Below are 16,480 nucleotides of genomic sequence, written 5' to 3'. Positions count from 1 at the left end.
TGATTTATGTGGTCTAAAATTTCAAATTGCAATTTATGTAAGTCATTTATTTATGCATTTATGTCATTAAATAAAAATGCATGTTTATAATGGCAGGAAGATTATCATAAAAATTCTTTTGTGTGGATGATTATTAGAGGAATATAGAATGAAGTACAATCCAATAACGATCCATTTTTAATGATGTGGTGATTTAAACTTACTGTAAATCATTTTCTATAGTTTGAGAGCAATGATCCTCCACAGCGTCTGTTAAAGCCTATTCTGATTTCGTTTCCACTAAAAATGTGTCAGCAATAATGAGACAACTTTTTCCATTTTATTTTGAAGGTCAGAAGCGGAAGCGCTCGTTTCTATAAGCAATAACTTGTTGACTATGTTAAACTATCTTTTAATGTTCAGGAAATGAAAGTGACAGCAGCAGGAACTCAGGGCGCTAAAACAGCAGACAAAGGTCGACACAAAGAAACGAAACTGTGGGGTTAACACATGATTTGACAAAGACTTCATCACCGTCATATTTAGGACTACACTTTGATTAAAAGTGACTTTATAGCAACTCTAGACCTTTGAAAACAGAAACAGGGCATAAGAGTTTCTTTATATATGAGCACAAACTCTCTGAACTGTTTTAACAGGGAGGATTCAGGGGACAAATGTCTTGTATTTGCTTCATCACAGTGAATTTAGAGCAAAAGTCCACCACATGAAACGTTCCTGGATCAGTGAAGATGTTACAGACTCTTTACAGGAGAAAAAGACGGTTTATCACGCTCCATGAAGAAATAACAGACACTTGAGTATAAACTGGTCCAAAACCGTTGTTTTCTGGTAACATTTAAGTGATAGTGAAAGCAAATTTAGATGTTTTTAGGTTCTCTGTCGGCCCATTCTTCTAAACACTATATCTAAACAACAGATTTTTTTTTTAGATCCACTTTTGGGCCCCTTCAGGCCCCCATCCGACAGAGGAAGGACAGACTCAGAAACAGGGAGGAGAGCGGGGAGAGGCAAAGGGCCACAGGCCGGACCCGAACCCGGGCCGCCCGCACACACGGGCAGCGCCCCAAACCATTCAACCACCTGCGCTCCCATCTAAACAACAGATTAAGAGATTTTTTCCTAACTTTGCAGAAATATCCACTCTGATGTCAGGATGAGGGATTACCCTTTGGAGCTCAAAGGTCAATGAGACTTCTAATCGTTACACACAAGACTCCATTAAAAGATTTTTGTGACATTTTGTAGAGCCAAACTTGGGCATGAGGACTAGCTGATCAGACTCTGAAGGCTAAAAGTCTCTAATTTACATACCTTAATGTCCCAGTGTTCTTGTACTGTATTGTTGTGTCTTAGAAGTAATATGTCTCCTTTATGCATAAGAGAAAATACTCCAAATTTCAGTCTTTTTTAATGCTTTACACTAACATAAACATACAGAGACAATAGAAAACCAACAATAGTTAGCAAGGTCACAGTGCCATCTAACCGCCTGGTGGCTGTTCTAGTTTCATCTGTTTGCTTTGACTGAGTTCAAGTTGAGTTGCGTGCTTGACTCTAGTATTTATGTGAGCACATTTTATTGAGGTGAGGCCATACCAGTGTGTTGGTTTTAAAAGGACAAGCAGGTTTTTACAGGCTAGCAGCAAAATAAAAAGAAACATCCGGATTATCCATGGAAAAGGAAGACCACAGGAGTGCCTCTGGTATCATTCAAACCACCAGTGCTCATGGGACAGACTCCTTTAAAAAATTAAGACAAAGTTTAAGACCAAAAGTTATCAAAACCATCGATCCAGGTGGCAGATTGATGTATTTTTCATGCTTCTTGAAATAAAGGTATAGGCCTTGTATATTTTTTGAAAAATCTTGCCTGGGCCTGGATCATTGCTAAAAAAGATAATAAAAAGCGGCAAAAAAGGGTTAAAATGCTTAGAAGAAATGGTAAAAATTGGACAAAAAGCAGCAAAAACAGATTAAAAATGGCAAAGTATGGCAAAAATTGCCAAAAATGGGGCTAAAGTGCCAGCAAGAAGGGACAAAAATTGGGTCAATAGTGGCAAATTGGCCACAAAGTCACAAAAATGGGTTGTAAGCTGGAAAGTAAGTCAAAAATGGGTGGTCAAAGGAAGTGGTTAAAAAAATGTCAGAATGAGCTAAAAGGGTTCAAAAACAGGCTAAATGTGTGTGTGTGTGGTGGGGGTGGGGGGGGGGTAATCTCGGGTAATCATAATCATGGCAGAAAAAGTGGCCAAAATGAATGGCAAAGTGGGGAAACATGTTTAAAAGTAGCATAAATAAATAATTTCAGCATCAGATCCAAACACTAACTTGACACCCTTTGAACTCCAAAATGAAGTAACTGTTAGCCAGGATGCTATCATCAATAGACCACAACAAGGGAGGGCCCATTCTCTGGGTTTGTCAGGGGCCCAGACTATCCGGGGCATGCCTGTTGGTGCCAGGAAGTCAGCCTTTTTGATTTAATTTCTAGAATAATTCTTATCAAAGTAATTTCCTGGGTCCATGTCAAAATAAACTACACCTAAGTGTTTTATCTGATCCTACCCAATTTTGGTCAACACAATGTAGACATCCTGAGGAACAAAAAGTGTATTAAAACACGGAGTTAGCAATAATGGGCTTGGGTATGGTGGGTGTAGCTGGGAGTCAAAGTTTCATGATATTTCGATTTTGTCTTTTTCTTAAAACCACAACTTAGAGGATCCATATCGAAACAACCTCCACTGAGGTGCTTCATCTGATTCTGATCACTTTTGGTCAGCACACTGTAGACATCCTGAGAAAAAAGATGTTCTAAAACCTTGAGTCAGCAATAAGGCGCATGAGTGTGGCTTGGAGTCAAAGTTTCATAATATTTCACTTTTACCTACTGAGAAACATTGTATTTAATGTCCGTCCAATTTTACATGCATGACAACAATTATTTTTATTTCTTTACCCATTTAAACTGCAAAAATATATTGGCATTGTAAAAAAAGTCAGCCATTTTGATTTGATTTCTAAAATAATGCTTAAAAAAACAACAACTTAGAGTTCAAATCAAAACAAACTACACTAAAGTGCTTCCTGTAGACATCTGAAAGAATAAAAGTGATCAAAACCTTGAATCAGGGTAAAGAGGTGTAGCCGTGGCTGGGGGTCAAAGTTTCATGTTTTTTTTCCAATTTTCCATATGACTGAAACCAAACTTGTCTTTCATGAGGCGTAACTTGTTCTGTTCATGTCTCCTTTGGTATTTGAATATAAAGCTAGGAAAGAGACATTAGAAATTGAATAATGTTGTTAATTGATTTTCCTTTAAAATAAAAAAAATAAAAAAAATGAAAATTGACATACAGGTTGATTTTCTGTTTCATGGTCAAAAATTGTACAGAGATGTGGACCTGGGTCTCTATCCATTGAAAGACAGACAGACCCCTCCTCACTGTTAGCCACTGGCACTCTGGTAGCAGGGTTCTTAGTAGTTTTGTTTCCTGTTTATGTATTTAAGTTGTAGTTAAAGCATCAATAATAGTATTACAGTACTAGTCCACCACCTGGTATCTTCTCTGGGGCCTCAGAATGACTAAGGCCAGCCATGGTACATCTGGTTTGATATTATGACTTTGATATCATTTTGATGAGTTTTTATGTTTCTGCTGTCAGTATGAGACAGAACAATGAGGATATTTCCTGACCTCATGTGACACAGAGAAGAGGAAGTATTTATTTCCCTGAATCACAAACATTCATGTGATCACCTCTTTACAGTTACAGTGACAGTGCTAAGATATGACCTCTGCTAACATGCACAGATTTGAGGGGAAACTTCTGTTTTTTCCTCAGACATGTGAGTGAGAGAGATGATATGCATCTTTTACCCCATCTGCTGTTCTAGTTTTACAAGCCTGGGTAGCTTAACCCCTTACAGCCTGCTGTATGATATTTAATACATACTTTGATGATACCTCTATCTAATAAATAAATCAATAAATTACAAAAAAAAAAAATAATAATAATAATTAAAAAAAATTCTGAATACAATATGATAAATGATAAAAATGCCCTCAAGTGGATTATCAGTTACCGAAAAACACCTAATGTATCAAATGAGATACAAAAAATATATATATGCTAAATTTTATGGAAATTTTGATTTTTTTTTTTGATTTCAGTAGAAAGTGAAATAAACACTTTAGTTCCAAAAAATGAGAATTTTCTGGCTATAATTTGTATATTCAGGCTTTAAAGGGTTAAAATATCCTGATATGACATAATTCAAATTTGTTAAACCATTGGGGCCATAGTCCTCCCCAGGGATGGTAAGGATTTTTGGAATAATCAAACTCAATTTGATGCTATTTTATTCATTTTTGGCTCTGTATTAGTATATTTAGAAAAAAATGCAAGGATGGACTAAAACTAGGTCAGATGTGGACTGGCCTTTATGCAAAAGGCAAGAATTATACATTTTTTTGCTTTTATAGCATCATATTTAAAGGTATGAATGGAATATTTTCTAAGCTTTGATGGCACCATCTTTCAAGGCATGGATGGAATGTACTTTATTTACTGATGACATCATCTTCAAAGGCAACGATGAGATACTTTTTAAGCTTTGATGATTTTTAAAAAGGCAGTGAGTGAATGTTTTTAAGCTTTGAGGCCTTTATCTTTAAAGGCAAAGATGGAATGTTTTTACTAGCTTTGATTATATCTATTAGGGTAATGATGGATTTTTTTTAAAGCTTTGATGAAATTGTCTTTAAAGGCAGTGATGAAACATTTTATAAGCTTTGACTAATAATCTTAAAAGGCATGAATGGAATATTCTTCAAAGTTTGGATGAGTTCATCTTTAAAGGCAGTGCTGGAAGGTTTTTAAATTTTGATAAAATTGTCTTCAATGGCAAATCTGAAGGGTTTTTTCCATTAAATGGCACCATCTTTAAAAGCAACGATGGAATTTTTTTCAAGCTTTGTCAGCATCATCTTTAGTCGGCCCTCAAAATTACTATAAAAACAATGGTTTGCTTAACACGGTTATTTGATTATATTCACAATCATAATAAATAAATATCCGTGCGTTCGCATACTTTCTAAATTCCCTGGTGTTATTTACAAAATGGAAGCTCTGTGTTTCCTACTCCACCATCGCTTCAATTTCCCGGGTAAATTTTATGATAATGAGGCTCCTCTCCGCCAATCCCGCTCCCCGAAACCCAACAGGTCCCGCCTCCCGTGACGACGGGCGATAGGAAACTGTACAATACCATATAAGGAAAATACTCCCGCATGCGCAGTGGCAGGAGTTTTGTTTGAAGTGAACTGCTGCCTGGGACTGCCCTACAAGCTGCAAAGTCGCCAACAAGCATTAGATTTTAACAGTATATTTCCCACATTTTCTCCGTATTGTTGTAACGTCTCTATGCAGCGGGGAGACGATGATGTTAGGCCATCACTACTCGGACAACGACAAGTCACAGCAACTGGTCAACTATGTGGAGGATTACCTGGAATGTGTGGAGTCTCTGCCTTTGGACATACAAAGAAATGTTTCCCTTCTCCGAGAAATCGATGCAAAGTACCAAGGTAAGGAGTCTCCGTGTTTCTATCACTGATTAAAACTGCGTGGTAAAAACTGGCAAACATTAACAGCAGACTGAAAGGGTGGGCTGAAATGGAGGAGCCGTGTGTTCCCATTTTGAGAAAACCGAGCCCTTGTTTTCATTTCTTTACCACAGAAACAATTCAACCAACTAACCAGAGTGTATTCGACAACTTCAGCTATCAAATAACTTCGTTAAAAGGTCATTTATCCGTAGAAAAGCATAGCCCGGTGACATTCGGGGCTATTTACTGTCTTCCGCCAAACACCCTTAGAAATATTCCGCATTTTTGTATTCCCAACTTAACTAATTAAAACTGATAATTAAAACTCAATTAACGATGCTTAGTGCATTATTAGTATTTAGTGAATAATTCGGCATATATTACATGTAAATATAGCCGTATTTAAGGGTAGAAATTCAACTTTTTCAGCATGTACACACTGCCGCCCACTATGCTGTTACCGCGGAAGAATACAGTGAAAACAATGAATAAACTTCAGCTTTCCTCCGAATAAAGCGCGTCTCGGTGTTTTTATACAGGTAATGTCTAATATCAGGGCTGAATAGATGAAAATTTTGCTGGTTTTGGTGTGAAACCCAAACCATGACCATGGTGGACAAAGTACCATGTTTTTTTAATGTAAAAACAAGCCGTAATGTTGCTCATGTTGACGCATGGTAAAACTGCCGTTAGAAGCCATTCTTTTCTACCGGAAACTTCATCAACAGCTCTGACACTTGTGGAGGATTGGGGAGAAAAACAGGAGGATAATTATTATTTTGATATTTGTCAAATGATAGAGAATGTCTCGGAGAGCTATTTCTCCTCCTTTCTGCTCCCTCGTCTGTGAACTGCAGAGCCGGAGAGCTCGTCTTAAAGCAACCCCCTCCAACATCTGACCAACGTCATTTCCGGCAGCCTCAGCCCTCCTCCTTCTTCTTCTACTAAACACACTTTACTGACTGTAAATATACTCAATGATACAGACAAAAAACTCTACACATAAAACTGTAGACATAAAAATATTATGCAGCCGGAAAAATAGTTTTACTGAACACAGCCATTTTACTGATTGTAAATATATTAAATCAACTCGAACAGAATTCAAATCCAATTCAACTCCCCCCCCCCAAAAAAAGTATTTCACAAAAACATAATGTATGATAAATGCAAAAAATAATTACACCAAAATATCTGACCTAGGAAAAAAAATATTTTTTTGACCCGTATTCCCCAAGTACCATAGTATGTAATGAAAAGCAAAATATGTCAATTAAATTCAAAATAAATAAATAAATTAGCATTATTTGGCAAAAATAATCTCACTAAACATGAGAACCATTCTACTTAATGCTCATTTCCATCAAAAACAAAAAAAAATTCAATATATGCAAGGCATCACCATAGATAAAATATTTCATTTGGCATGAAAAAACCCCACTTAATACCAAAACATTTGATGTAGAGAATTAAAATTTAATAATTGCAATAAATAAATAAATAAGAGAAATAACATGGCAAAATTTCTGCATTGAACTAAACACCAATATCTCTCAAAACTCAGAAAAACATTCACCAAAAAGGAAAAAAATATTCCATGAAACAATTCAGAAAACACAATATCTTTACCAAAAGCAGAAAAAAAGGTACATAAAGCATTTGGTGAAATTAAACAAAATACTACATGAAACATAAAACATGACAAAACATGTATGTCAAAGTTTTTGTATACCTTAAAATTATTTGTAATTTTTAAACTCTGTTTTTACCTTTCATTTTCATTATCGCTCTCTTGTCCTGTGCTCTCTGCAGAGGTGCTGAAGGAGGTGGATGAAGTGTTTGAGAAGTACAAAGGTGAGCAGGACGCCGCTCAGAGGAAGCGTCTGCAGATCCAGCTGCAGAGGGCGCTCATCATCAGCCAGGAGCTCGGCGATGAGAAGATCCACGTTGTCACCCAGATGACTGAGCTGGTGGAGAACCGCTCCCGTCAGATGGACTCTCACTCACTGTGCCTGCAGGATTCCAGTGAGGCCGAACGCATCCCAACAGAGCGTCGCGCCAGTGTGCAAGACTCTCCTGCTCCAGAGCGCACCTCAGCCCGCCGACCTCGACGTCAGAGAAACAGTGAGAGCCGGGACTCGAGCCACCCATCGGCCAATGGGTCTCTGGTGGATGACCCGGTGGAGGAGCTGTCCATTCCTGCACCTCGAGAGAAGAAGTCCAAGTCTGCGAAGAAGAAGAAGCGTAAGGCCAAACAGGAGCGAGACGCCTCACCTGTCGACTTTGCCATCGACCCCAACGAGCCAACATACTGCCTCTGTGAGCAGGTGTCGTACGGCGAGATGATTGGCTGTGACAACGACCAGTGCCCCATTGAGTGGTTCCACTTCTCCTGTGTGGGGCTGACATACAAGCCCAAAGGGAAGTGGTACTGCCCCAAATGCAGAGGAGACAACGAAAAGACCATGGACAAAAGCCTGGACAAAAACAGAAAAGACCGCAGGTCGAGGTAGTGAGGCGCGCCCAGCGTCCTCGAGATGTAAGAGCACAATCGACCAACATCAGTAGCAGCGCTTATTATTAATCAAGGACCAGATGTGATTGTTCCCACTGAGGCTGGGAGTCAGACTGCTGCAAGAATCATCGGCTTCAAGCTGCCGTCCTCCTCAACTATTCTTATTTCTCAGAGATTTTCACTTTTAAGTAGAGTTGGGAAATACAAATTATAAATCATAGCTCCGTTTTCTACTAGTATGGCAATTTGTGGTAAAATGGCATCACATTAGTGAAACCCAAACTATATATATACCTGTTTGATACCAGGCAACAAAAACAGCTTAGTCCTAGACACCAAAATTTGGGAAAATGTCATTTGTAGTCATCAGTCATCCAAAATCTTGTTAACAGTGATGAAATGTCTCAGTTTATCCCCTGCAGGATTGATTTTGTTTTGACATCCTGCCGACAACGCCAGTTTCAGTATATTGAGTTTGTTGTTACAAGTCTGTCCTTTCAAAATGATCTAATCTGTTATTTTAATGATCAGTGGCACCAAGAAAGTGCTGAAAACTTTACAGTCATGATCTACAGTCCTAGTTTTAACCTAGAGAAAAAGAGAGAGCACCATGTGAATAGCACAAAAGGATCAGCAATTTAAGGAAAAAGGGTGGAACTATCTAGGAACAAAAGTTTCCTGTATCTGTGCATTTCAAATGGTGTGCAGAGGGGAGCCAGCAAGTTTGATGACAAGAAAATAAAACTGGAACTTGCAATGAGCCCTTCACTTTCTTAATGTCTTTAGATATGTTGGCAACAGTTGGAGAAACAATTAGAAGTGGTATAGGGGGGAACTGGCAAGAAGCACCCCAATTACAGTTCCATCCACTTTTTCAAATATTGCAAATGTATTTGCACGATTTAGACAATCTGCATTAGATTGCCTTCAGTTCTTGATAATTAGAAATAAGCGTTGCCATCTTATTCCTCTCCTTTTGGCAACATTTGGAAAAGTGGGTAGAAGTGACTATGAGCCATTGCTTCTCGCCAATTCCATTTACTTCCACAACTGTTTAAATTGCTCTTTCTGAATTTCAGAACAGATATGTTGGCAGCTTTTGAAAAAAATGGGTAGAAGGGGCAATGATTGCTCCTTTCATGTCATTCTGGTGTTGGCAACATTTGAATAAGTTGTTGGAACTGGAGAGGAGGAAAGATTTCCCTATATTTCCCTTGCTTCTCACCAGTTCCACCCATGTTTTCAAAATGTTACCAAAAAATTCAGGCAACCTCATGAGCACTGTCTAAATTGGGCATATACATTGGCAATTCCTCCCCAAAAATTGCATGAACCAATATTGAGTAAGAGTTTGCTTACTTACAGTTCAAACCAATTTGCCAAATGCTGCAGAAGTATTTTTGCAATTTAGACAGATTACCAATTTTCATGGGCAAAACAATTAATGCTTCCAACTTGATCCTCTCTGTTTGGCAACATTAGAAAAGTGAGCAAAATTGGCTAGGAGTTATCACTTCTTGCCAGTTAAATGAATTTTTTGTTAATGCCTAAATTGAATATGTTGGCAACATTTGATAAAGTTGTTGGAACTGGCCATGATTTCTTATGTTCATGCAATTTAGAGTGTATAATGATTACAAAAATTGTCACTACTCATTCTGTTAGCAACATTTGAAAAAGTGGGTGGAACTGGCAAGGAATGTTGCCAATGTATCTGCACAACTTAGGCGGTGATTGCCTGCAAGTTTCGACAGTTAACATAAAACCCTGCATGGCACTAGTTAGGACCAAGAGTTTTGCCTCCTTACAGCTCATCCTACTTTCCAATAGTGCTTAAGTATTTGTACAATTTAGACAGGTGATGCCTTCAACTTTTGATAGGCAAAAACAATGTTGCCAACTTGATCTCTGCCATTTGGCAACATTTGGATAAGTGGATGGAAATGGAATTAAGCTTCCTCAATAATCCACTATTCCAAATGTTGCCAAATGACAAGAATAAAGTTGGCAACATCATTGTTTCTGCTAATCAAAAATTGCAGGTGTCCTGTCTAAATTGCACAGATTTTTGGCAAAATATGAAAAGAGCGTGTGGTTCTGACAGGGAGCTACAGTTCACTCAGTGCTTGCAAGTTCCACCCATTTTTTCCCCCAAATATTGTCAGCGTATTTGCACAATTTAGATGTAAGAGTGCCTGTGATTTTTGATAGTTATTTTTTTACTAATATTATTATGTGGAACAAGTCAGGAGCAATAGTTTTTTTTCCCCTTATAGCTCAGTCCTCTTTTAAAAAAGCTATCAAAGTTTTTTTCCAATTTAAACAGGCAATTCCCTGCAGTTTTTGGTGGGAAAAACATTTAAAGTTGCCAACTTGATCCTCCTTGTTTGGCAACATTTGGAAAATGGGTGAAACAGGGAAGAAGCACGCTCACCAGTTCCATCTGCTTTTCCAAATGTTGTGAAGGTATTTGAGAGTGTGAGGAATTTTCCTGCAATTTTAAGAAATAAAAAGAATAAATTGCCCAATTTCTGGTGTCTAAGACTAATCTATATCATTTGATATTTGCCAATAATAGAAATTCTCCTAAATACAATGAAATAAATAAAATGATAATTCTCCATTTAGACCAACGATAATCTTTTGGTCAATATCTTGTTGAACATTTTGATGTCTCTCAAAATCTGGATATGTTGCCCAGCCCTACTTCAAAAGAAGGCAAAGCAAAGGAATCGTCTCCTGGTTTATTTTCTCTTTCTTCAATCTTGAGTTCCTAATAAAAAATAAGAACTATCTTTAATTTCTTTAATTGTTCTCTGAATCCGTCTCCATACAATAATGTTGAGTAGAGAGTGAGCTCCATGTTTTATGTTTACAGAGAGAATATTGATATTTAACGAGGAGATGATTGTCGATGGGACACTGGAATACGACGTCATGTTTGTGGACTTTCTGTTTTTATTGGTTCTTTACCTCTATTGTGTACATTTCTTTTTATATTCATTAAAACAAACTATAGTCAGAACACTTCTCTTTTTCTGCTTTGGTATTCATTTGTTTTGGCTGTTTGCCTCTGCAAAGATTCTCAAAACTAAGACTAGATATTTAAAATACAAAATACCTGTTTGATATCACAGGGAACAAAGGGGTCAGTGTAATTCACGTTTTCATGTCTGTTCCTCAAGTGCAGCAGGTTTTCTAGGAGTCCTCTTCCTCTTCACTGCTGCTGGACTCTCCAAACAGGTCCAAGTCCTCAGGCGCCTGTGTTTTTGTGCTGATGGTCCTGGACGCGGACTTGACACTAATGACAGCTGGGCTGTGAGTGAAGCCAAGCAGAACAGAAACCTGGGGTCCATGCAGCAGCTTCATACAGCTGATGTGAGCATCAGGAGAGAGAACGGTGAGGACGCTGCATGCCTCTACATCCCACAGACTCAGCTCACCTGGAAGGAAAAAAAAAAAGCTAAAAGAACCAGTCAAGTTTTGGTTTTGAGTTATTAGAGTAAAACTGTTTCAGAGTATTGATGTGCACATAATAGTTCACTGGTTCTTGTTTTGGTTGTCCTGCAGACATCTTTGCTGACTTATGGTTACTGTTTAAATAATACAGGGCTATTTCTTAATTTAAATTATTCTCTTCTGCTTTGGACCATTAAAACAGCCTAGATCTATAGGTAAAATTGAAACCACAGTGTGTAGATAACAACCATCAAAACTGATATCAGATATCAAAATTAGAATTTTTGGTTGAAAAAAAAGGGTAAGGCAAAGTCTACTTGTGAAAAAAAACGAATACTTCCATTTCAGAGTATAATAGTACAACAGTTCTCAAGGAGGGACCCTAAATTATGACGGCAGGGTATAAAGACTTCAGGTGCATCTAAAAATTAGAATATCATGAAAAGGGCTTTTTTGGCAGTGATTTTATTAAAAATAAATAAAAATCTAGATTCATCTCATTCAAAGTGAAATATTTCAAGACTATTTTTGTTTCAGTCTTGATGATTGTGGCTTACATGTCATGAAAATAAAAAATCTGCTATCTTAAGATATTAGAATATTGAGGAAAAGTCCAGTTTGCAAAGGTTTCCTGTGCCTTCATTCTCTCAGTGTGGTTCAGTGCACACAACCACAGTCACAGGGAAGACTGCCTACTAAACTAATGTCCAGAAGACAATCACTGACACCCTTCACAAGGAGGGTAAGCCACAGAAGGTCACTGCTGAAAGGACAGGCTGTTCTCAGATCTATCAAAACATATTCATGGAAAGTTGACTGGAAGGGAAAAGGTGGACAAGAAACAGGGATGAGCTCAGCCTTAAGAGGGTTGTCAAACAAAGCAGATTCAAGAACTTAGGGGAGCTTCACAAGGAGTGGACTGAGGCTAGAGTCAGTGGATCACAGACACACAGACGGGTCCAGGAAATGGACTACAAGTGAGTTATTCTTAGTGTGGATCCACTCCTGAACCACACACAACATCATCATAGTCTCACCTGTGCTAAAGAGAAAAGAACTGGACCCTTGTGGTCTCAGTGGTCAAAAGTCTGTTTCCATATGAAACTAAATGTAGAATATCATTTGTAAATCAAGGCCATAGAGTCTGGAGGAACATCTGAGAGGTCCAGAATCCTTAAGGTCTTGAAGTCCAATTTTTTTAGTTTCCACAGTCAGTGACAGTTTGGGGTGCCATGTCATCTGCTGCTGTTGGTCCACTGGTCTTTATCAAGTCCAGAGGCAATGCTGTCAGCCGTCTACCAGAAGATTTTAGAGCCCTGTATGCTTCCATCTGCTAAGAAGCTTCATGGAGATACCGATTCCCTTTTCACCTGCCCACAGTGAAGCCAAAAACTACCAGAAACTGGTTTACTGACCATGGTTTTACTGCGTCTGATTGGTTAACCAACTGGTCTGACCTGAACCCCATAGAGAATCTCTGGGGAAATGTCAAGAGGAAGATGAGAGACACCAGACTCAACAATCCAGGGGAGCTGAGGGCTGCTATCAGAGCAACCTGGGCTTCACAACACACCAGCTGTGCCACAGACTGATCGCCTCCATGACACAAGCACAGATGCAGGAATTCATGAAAGAGGAGCCCAGACCAAGTATTGTGTGATGAATGTCTGTCTGGAGTAAATAAAGCTAAGTTAATTTAATATACAGCTGCATATATCAGCCTTGGACTGCGCTGATTATTCTACAACCAACATTTGAAAGTATTCAGAAGAGGGCGCCTTATAGCGAAAGGAACAGTTAAGAGCACCAGCATTTAAAAGCACTCACTCCATATAGATTTTTAAATATTTATTTTGTTTACTGCATTAATTTCTATTTGTTTTTCTTACCTGACAGCAGGACAGCTTTGGCTCCGCCCTCCACCAGGTGAAGCTCACTGCTGTCATGTATCCTCAGGTTACTGTAGCCACAGATGATTCTGTAGTTCCTCTTAAAGGGCTCCCACACCTTCAGACTACCAGAGAAAAACATGTTAAACCAGTTCTGGACTCAGGATGTTTGAGGAGCAGGGGCAAAATGGTAAAAGGGGCACCTGATGTATGTGGGTGGGGGGCACAAGATCTTTAACATGAAGATAAGATAAGATATAACATTTTTTATTCTGATTACATTTATAAAAACTCTGTAAAAACAGCTGAGGAACTATGAAATATTAATCACTAATTTTACAAAAGTGAACAAGGGAGGATACAAATGGACTTCAAACCGAATATCACACTTAATTACATTTGCTGAACACAAACCTGTTGCTCCCTGAAACTCCAAAAACGACTCTGTCTGCATCATCTGTGAGAGCAATGCAGCAAACTGCAGCCTCATCCTTCAGCCTGCTGCTCACCTGAGAGAATTCAGACCGAAAAACAGCTGAGGACACAGGAGGGCTGAAGGATTGAGGAGAACAATCCTCAATAACCTCCACTTTAGGTTTAAATAGAAAAAACTCAGCCCACCATGCCTGTGCTGAGGTCCCACAGGGTGATCCATGGTGTCCTCTGCTCCTGGCCGTAATGGGTCAGGACCAGGTGACTTCCTGCGTGAGTGACGGCCGCCGTGTGGAGACTCAGCAGAGATGCTTGATCCCTCAGGGTGTGGAGGTGATCCTGAGACGCCAAGCTGAACACGTTCAGGTGGGGAGTGAAATAAGAGCACACCAAGACCTTCAAAATAAAAGCGAGGGATGGAGACATGAACTGTGAATGTTTCCTGCAGATAAAACACTAGTTTTTCTGGTTTATTCTCTGTTTTCTGCTCTTTTTCTCATCTGTCGTTTACCTGTTGATCTCCACTGATGAGATATTTCTCTATAGAGCTGTATTTCTCTCTCTCCACCCTCTTTTTCCTCTCCTCCTCCCTCTCTTTCTCTCCCTCCATCCTCCTCTTTTCTACAGACCAGCTCTCTGTCTGTTTGTCCTTTGGCATCACTGTGATGGAGCAGAAAAATCAAAGTTACTAAGAGCTTTTTAAGCCTCTGTAAATGTGACTGAAGGGCAGAACATCAATAATTTTGATTCTTTTGGATTAAAGAAAGGTTTGATGGTTTTGAGAGCTCTTTAACCTCAAAAATAGATCAGAAAAATGTTTTTGGGAAAGTCAAATGGGCAAAAGAGTTTAAGGTGCAAAAACATGCCAAGATATATATAATTAGATGTCATTTTGTCTTATTATGGTAGTTAAAATATGAAAATTAAACATAAAAACAAGAGAAAGCGTGTCTTATTAACTCTTTAAAAGCACATTAAAGTTTTAAATGAGTTTGAAAATCTTTGCTGTTTTCACCATACTTTTTGGACTTATTTTCATGCTTTTCATGCACACTTGGAGGTAGTTTGGATACATCGACTCAACTCCAAAAACCCAGTTTGATAAAGAGATTAATCTTTTGTAGAAAGATGCATCAGTTGATATAAAAAGAGCAGTCACGCTCACATGTCTCCTCTCTGCGTAGAGTCTCTTCAGCCTGCAGATCGAGCATCTCTTTGACATTCAGTTTGATCTCGTGTTTGACTGAGCCAGACTCCAGATCCCAGAGGATCACGCGATCTCTGCAAAAACATGAACACAATTAACTAGCACATTTAGCACATTTCTGGAGCTTCAAAGAATAAAAAAATACCAGCAGCATAGCTCTCACCGTGTCTCTGACAGTCCCATCAGAATCTGTCCATCCTCTAGGAGCCGATATTCATGCTGAGGGCAGAGAATCACTGAGATCCCCGTCTTTCTCCTCACATAACTCTTCTTTATCAGATCATAAACCAGAAGGGTCTAAGAGAAAACAGAAGGGCTGATGTCTTCATTTAAATCATCATTAAAATCAAACATAAATATGAAATAATCCTAATCAAACCTGAAATCTGTCTGTGTCTCTGTCCCTGCTGCTGAGAGTGTTTCTGTCTGTCAGGATGTAAAATCTGAAGTCCTGGATCAGGACCACGTCCATGCTGCTGTACAGGCCATGCTGAACTCTGACAGGTCGACATGAAAAACGCCGTCTGCTCAGGTTCCACACAGAGACGGACCCGGGTCTGAAGGAGAGACTCACAGCGTACCTGCCAGCAGAGGGAGACAAAGTCTGGGAAATTATGTTCAAATATGGACAGAGGGGTTTCTCAAAGGACACAAGGAAGAAGCTCAGAATTAGGCCAGCATAAGTCTGAGATTTATAATAAAAATACTCAAATACTCACTGGCATAAGAGGAGTAAAGATTCAAGATGAAAACATGAGTATGAACCTGTTGTTTTTCCCCACAGGGATCAGCTGTTTGGTGCCGTCTCTCCTTGGTTTGTGGATGTTGTAGGTCAGGGTCTGATCCCTGATCCTGGAGCTCAGATCCCACAAGTAGAGGAACTTCTCTCTCTTGCAGAACCCGACACAGAGATGAAGATCCAAGCACACACCTGCAGCAGGAGGAGGATGTCAGAGAGAGTACAACGACTTAAGAAAACTTTAATTTACTATATGAAACACATTAAAACCAAACCGGTGGTCAGAACTGCAGGGAGGTGACTGATGTGTTTGTGGTCCTCAGTCTCCAGGTCCCAGGTGATCAGCTCAGTGAGCCCGGTATGAGTGGAGGGACAAAAAGCCACAACGTGAGTCCCCTCTCTGTTCACAGACACCTGGGAAATGTAGTCCTGACTGCAGCCAAGGATGGAGCGGAGGAAGAGGAAGGAGGTGGAGCTGAAGAGCTCGATGTGGAGGAGGTCACCGTCACTCTTATATGGGTATCTGATTCAAGAAGAGCACAAAGTTTAACAAGAGAATGAGGTTTATGAAGAAACTGTGCTGTGAATGCTGCATGCTAAATGGCTGACACCAATCAGAAAATA

The 16,480-nt window shown here is 39.2% G+C and overlaps 1 protein-coding gene across 1 annotated transcript; it reads left to right on the top strand.

The window, feature by feature from the left end:
* Positions 1-5,319: 5,319 nt before the first annotated feature.
* Positions 5,320-11,138, top strand: ing2 (inhibitor of growth family, member 2). Its single transcript, XM_041780088.1, has 2 exons — positions 5,320-5,594; positions 7,428-11,138. Exons 1-2 carry the CDS (start codon positions 5,447-5,449, stop codon positions 8,126-8,128), a joined length of 849 nt encoding a protein of 282 aa, XP_041636022.1. The 5' UTR covers positions 5,320-5,446; the 3' UTR covers positions 8,129-11,138.
* The last annotated feature ends 5,342 nt before the right edge of the window (positions 11,139-16,480 follow it).

This window comes from Cheilinus undulatus, linkage group 22 (assembly GCF_018320785.1).
Source record: "Cheilinus undulatus linkage group 22, ASM1832078v1, whole genome shotgun sequence".
Lineage (NCBI taxonomy): Eukaryota > Metazoa > Chordata > Actinopteri > Labriformes > Labridae > Cheilinus > Cheilinus undulatus.
This window is presented reverse-complemented; position numbering and strand designations above follow the sequence as displayed.

Excerpts from the sequence above, each read along its gene's own strand:
- ing2 (XM_041780088.1), top strand. The coding sequence starts at position 5,447 with ATGATGTTAGGCCATCACTACTCGGACAACGACAAGTCACAGCAACTG. Across the intron at positions 5,595-7,427 it reads AATCGATGCAAAGTACCAAG|AGGTGCTGAAGGAGGTGGAT; the intron begins GTAAGGAGTCTC and ends TGCTCTCTGCAG.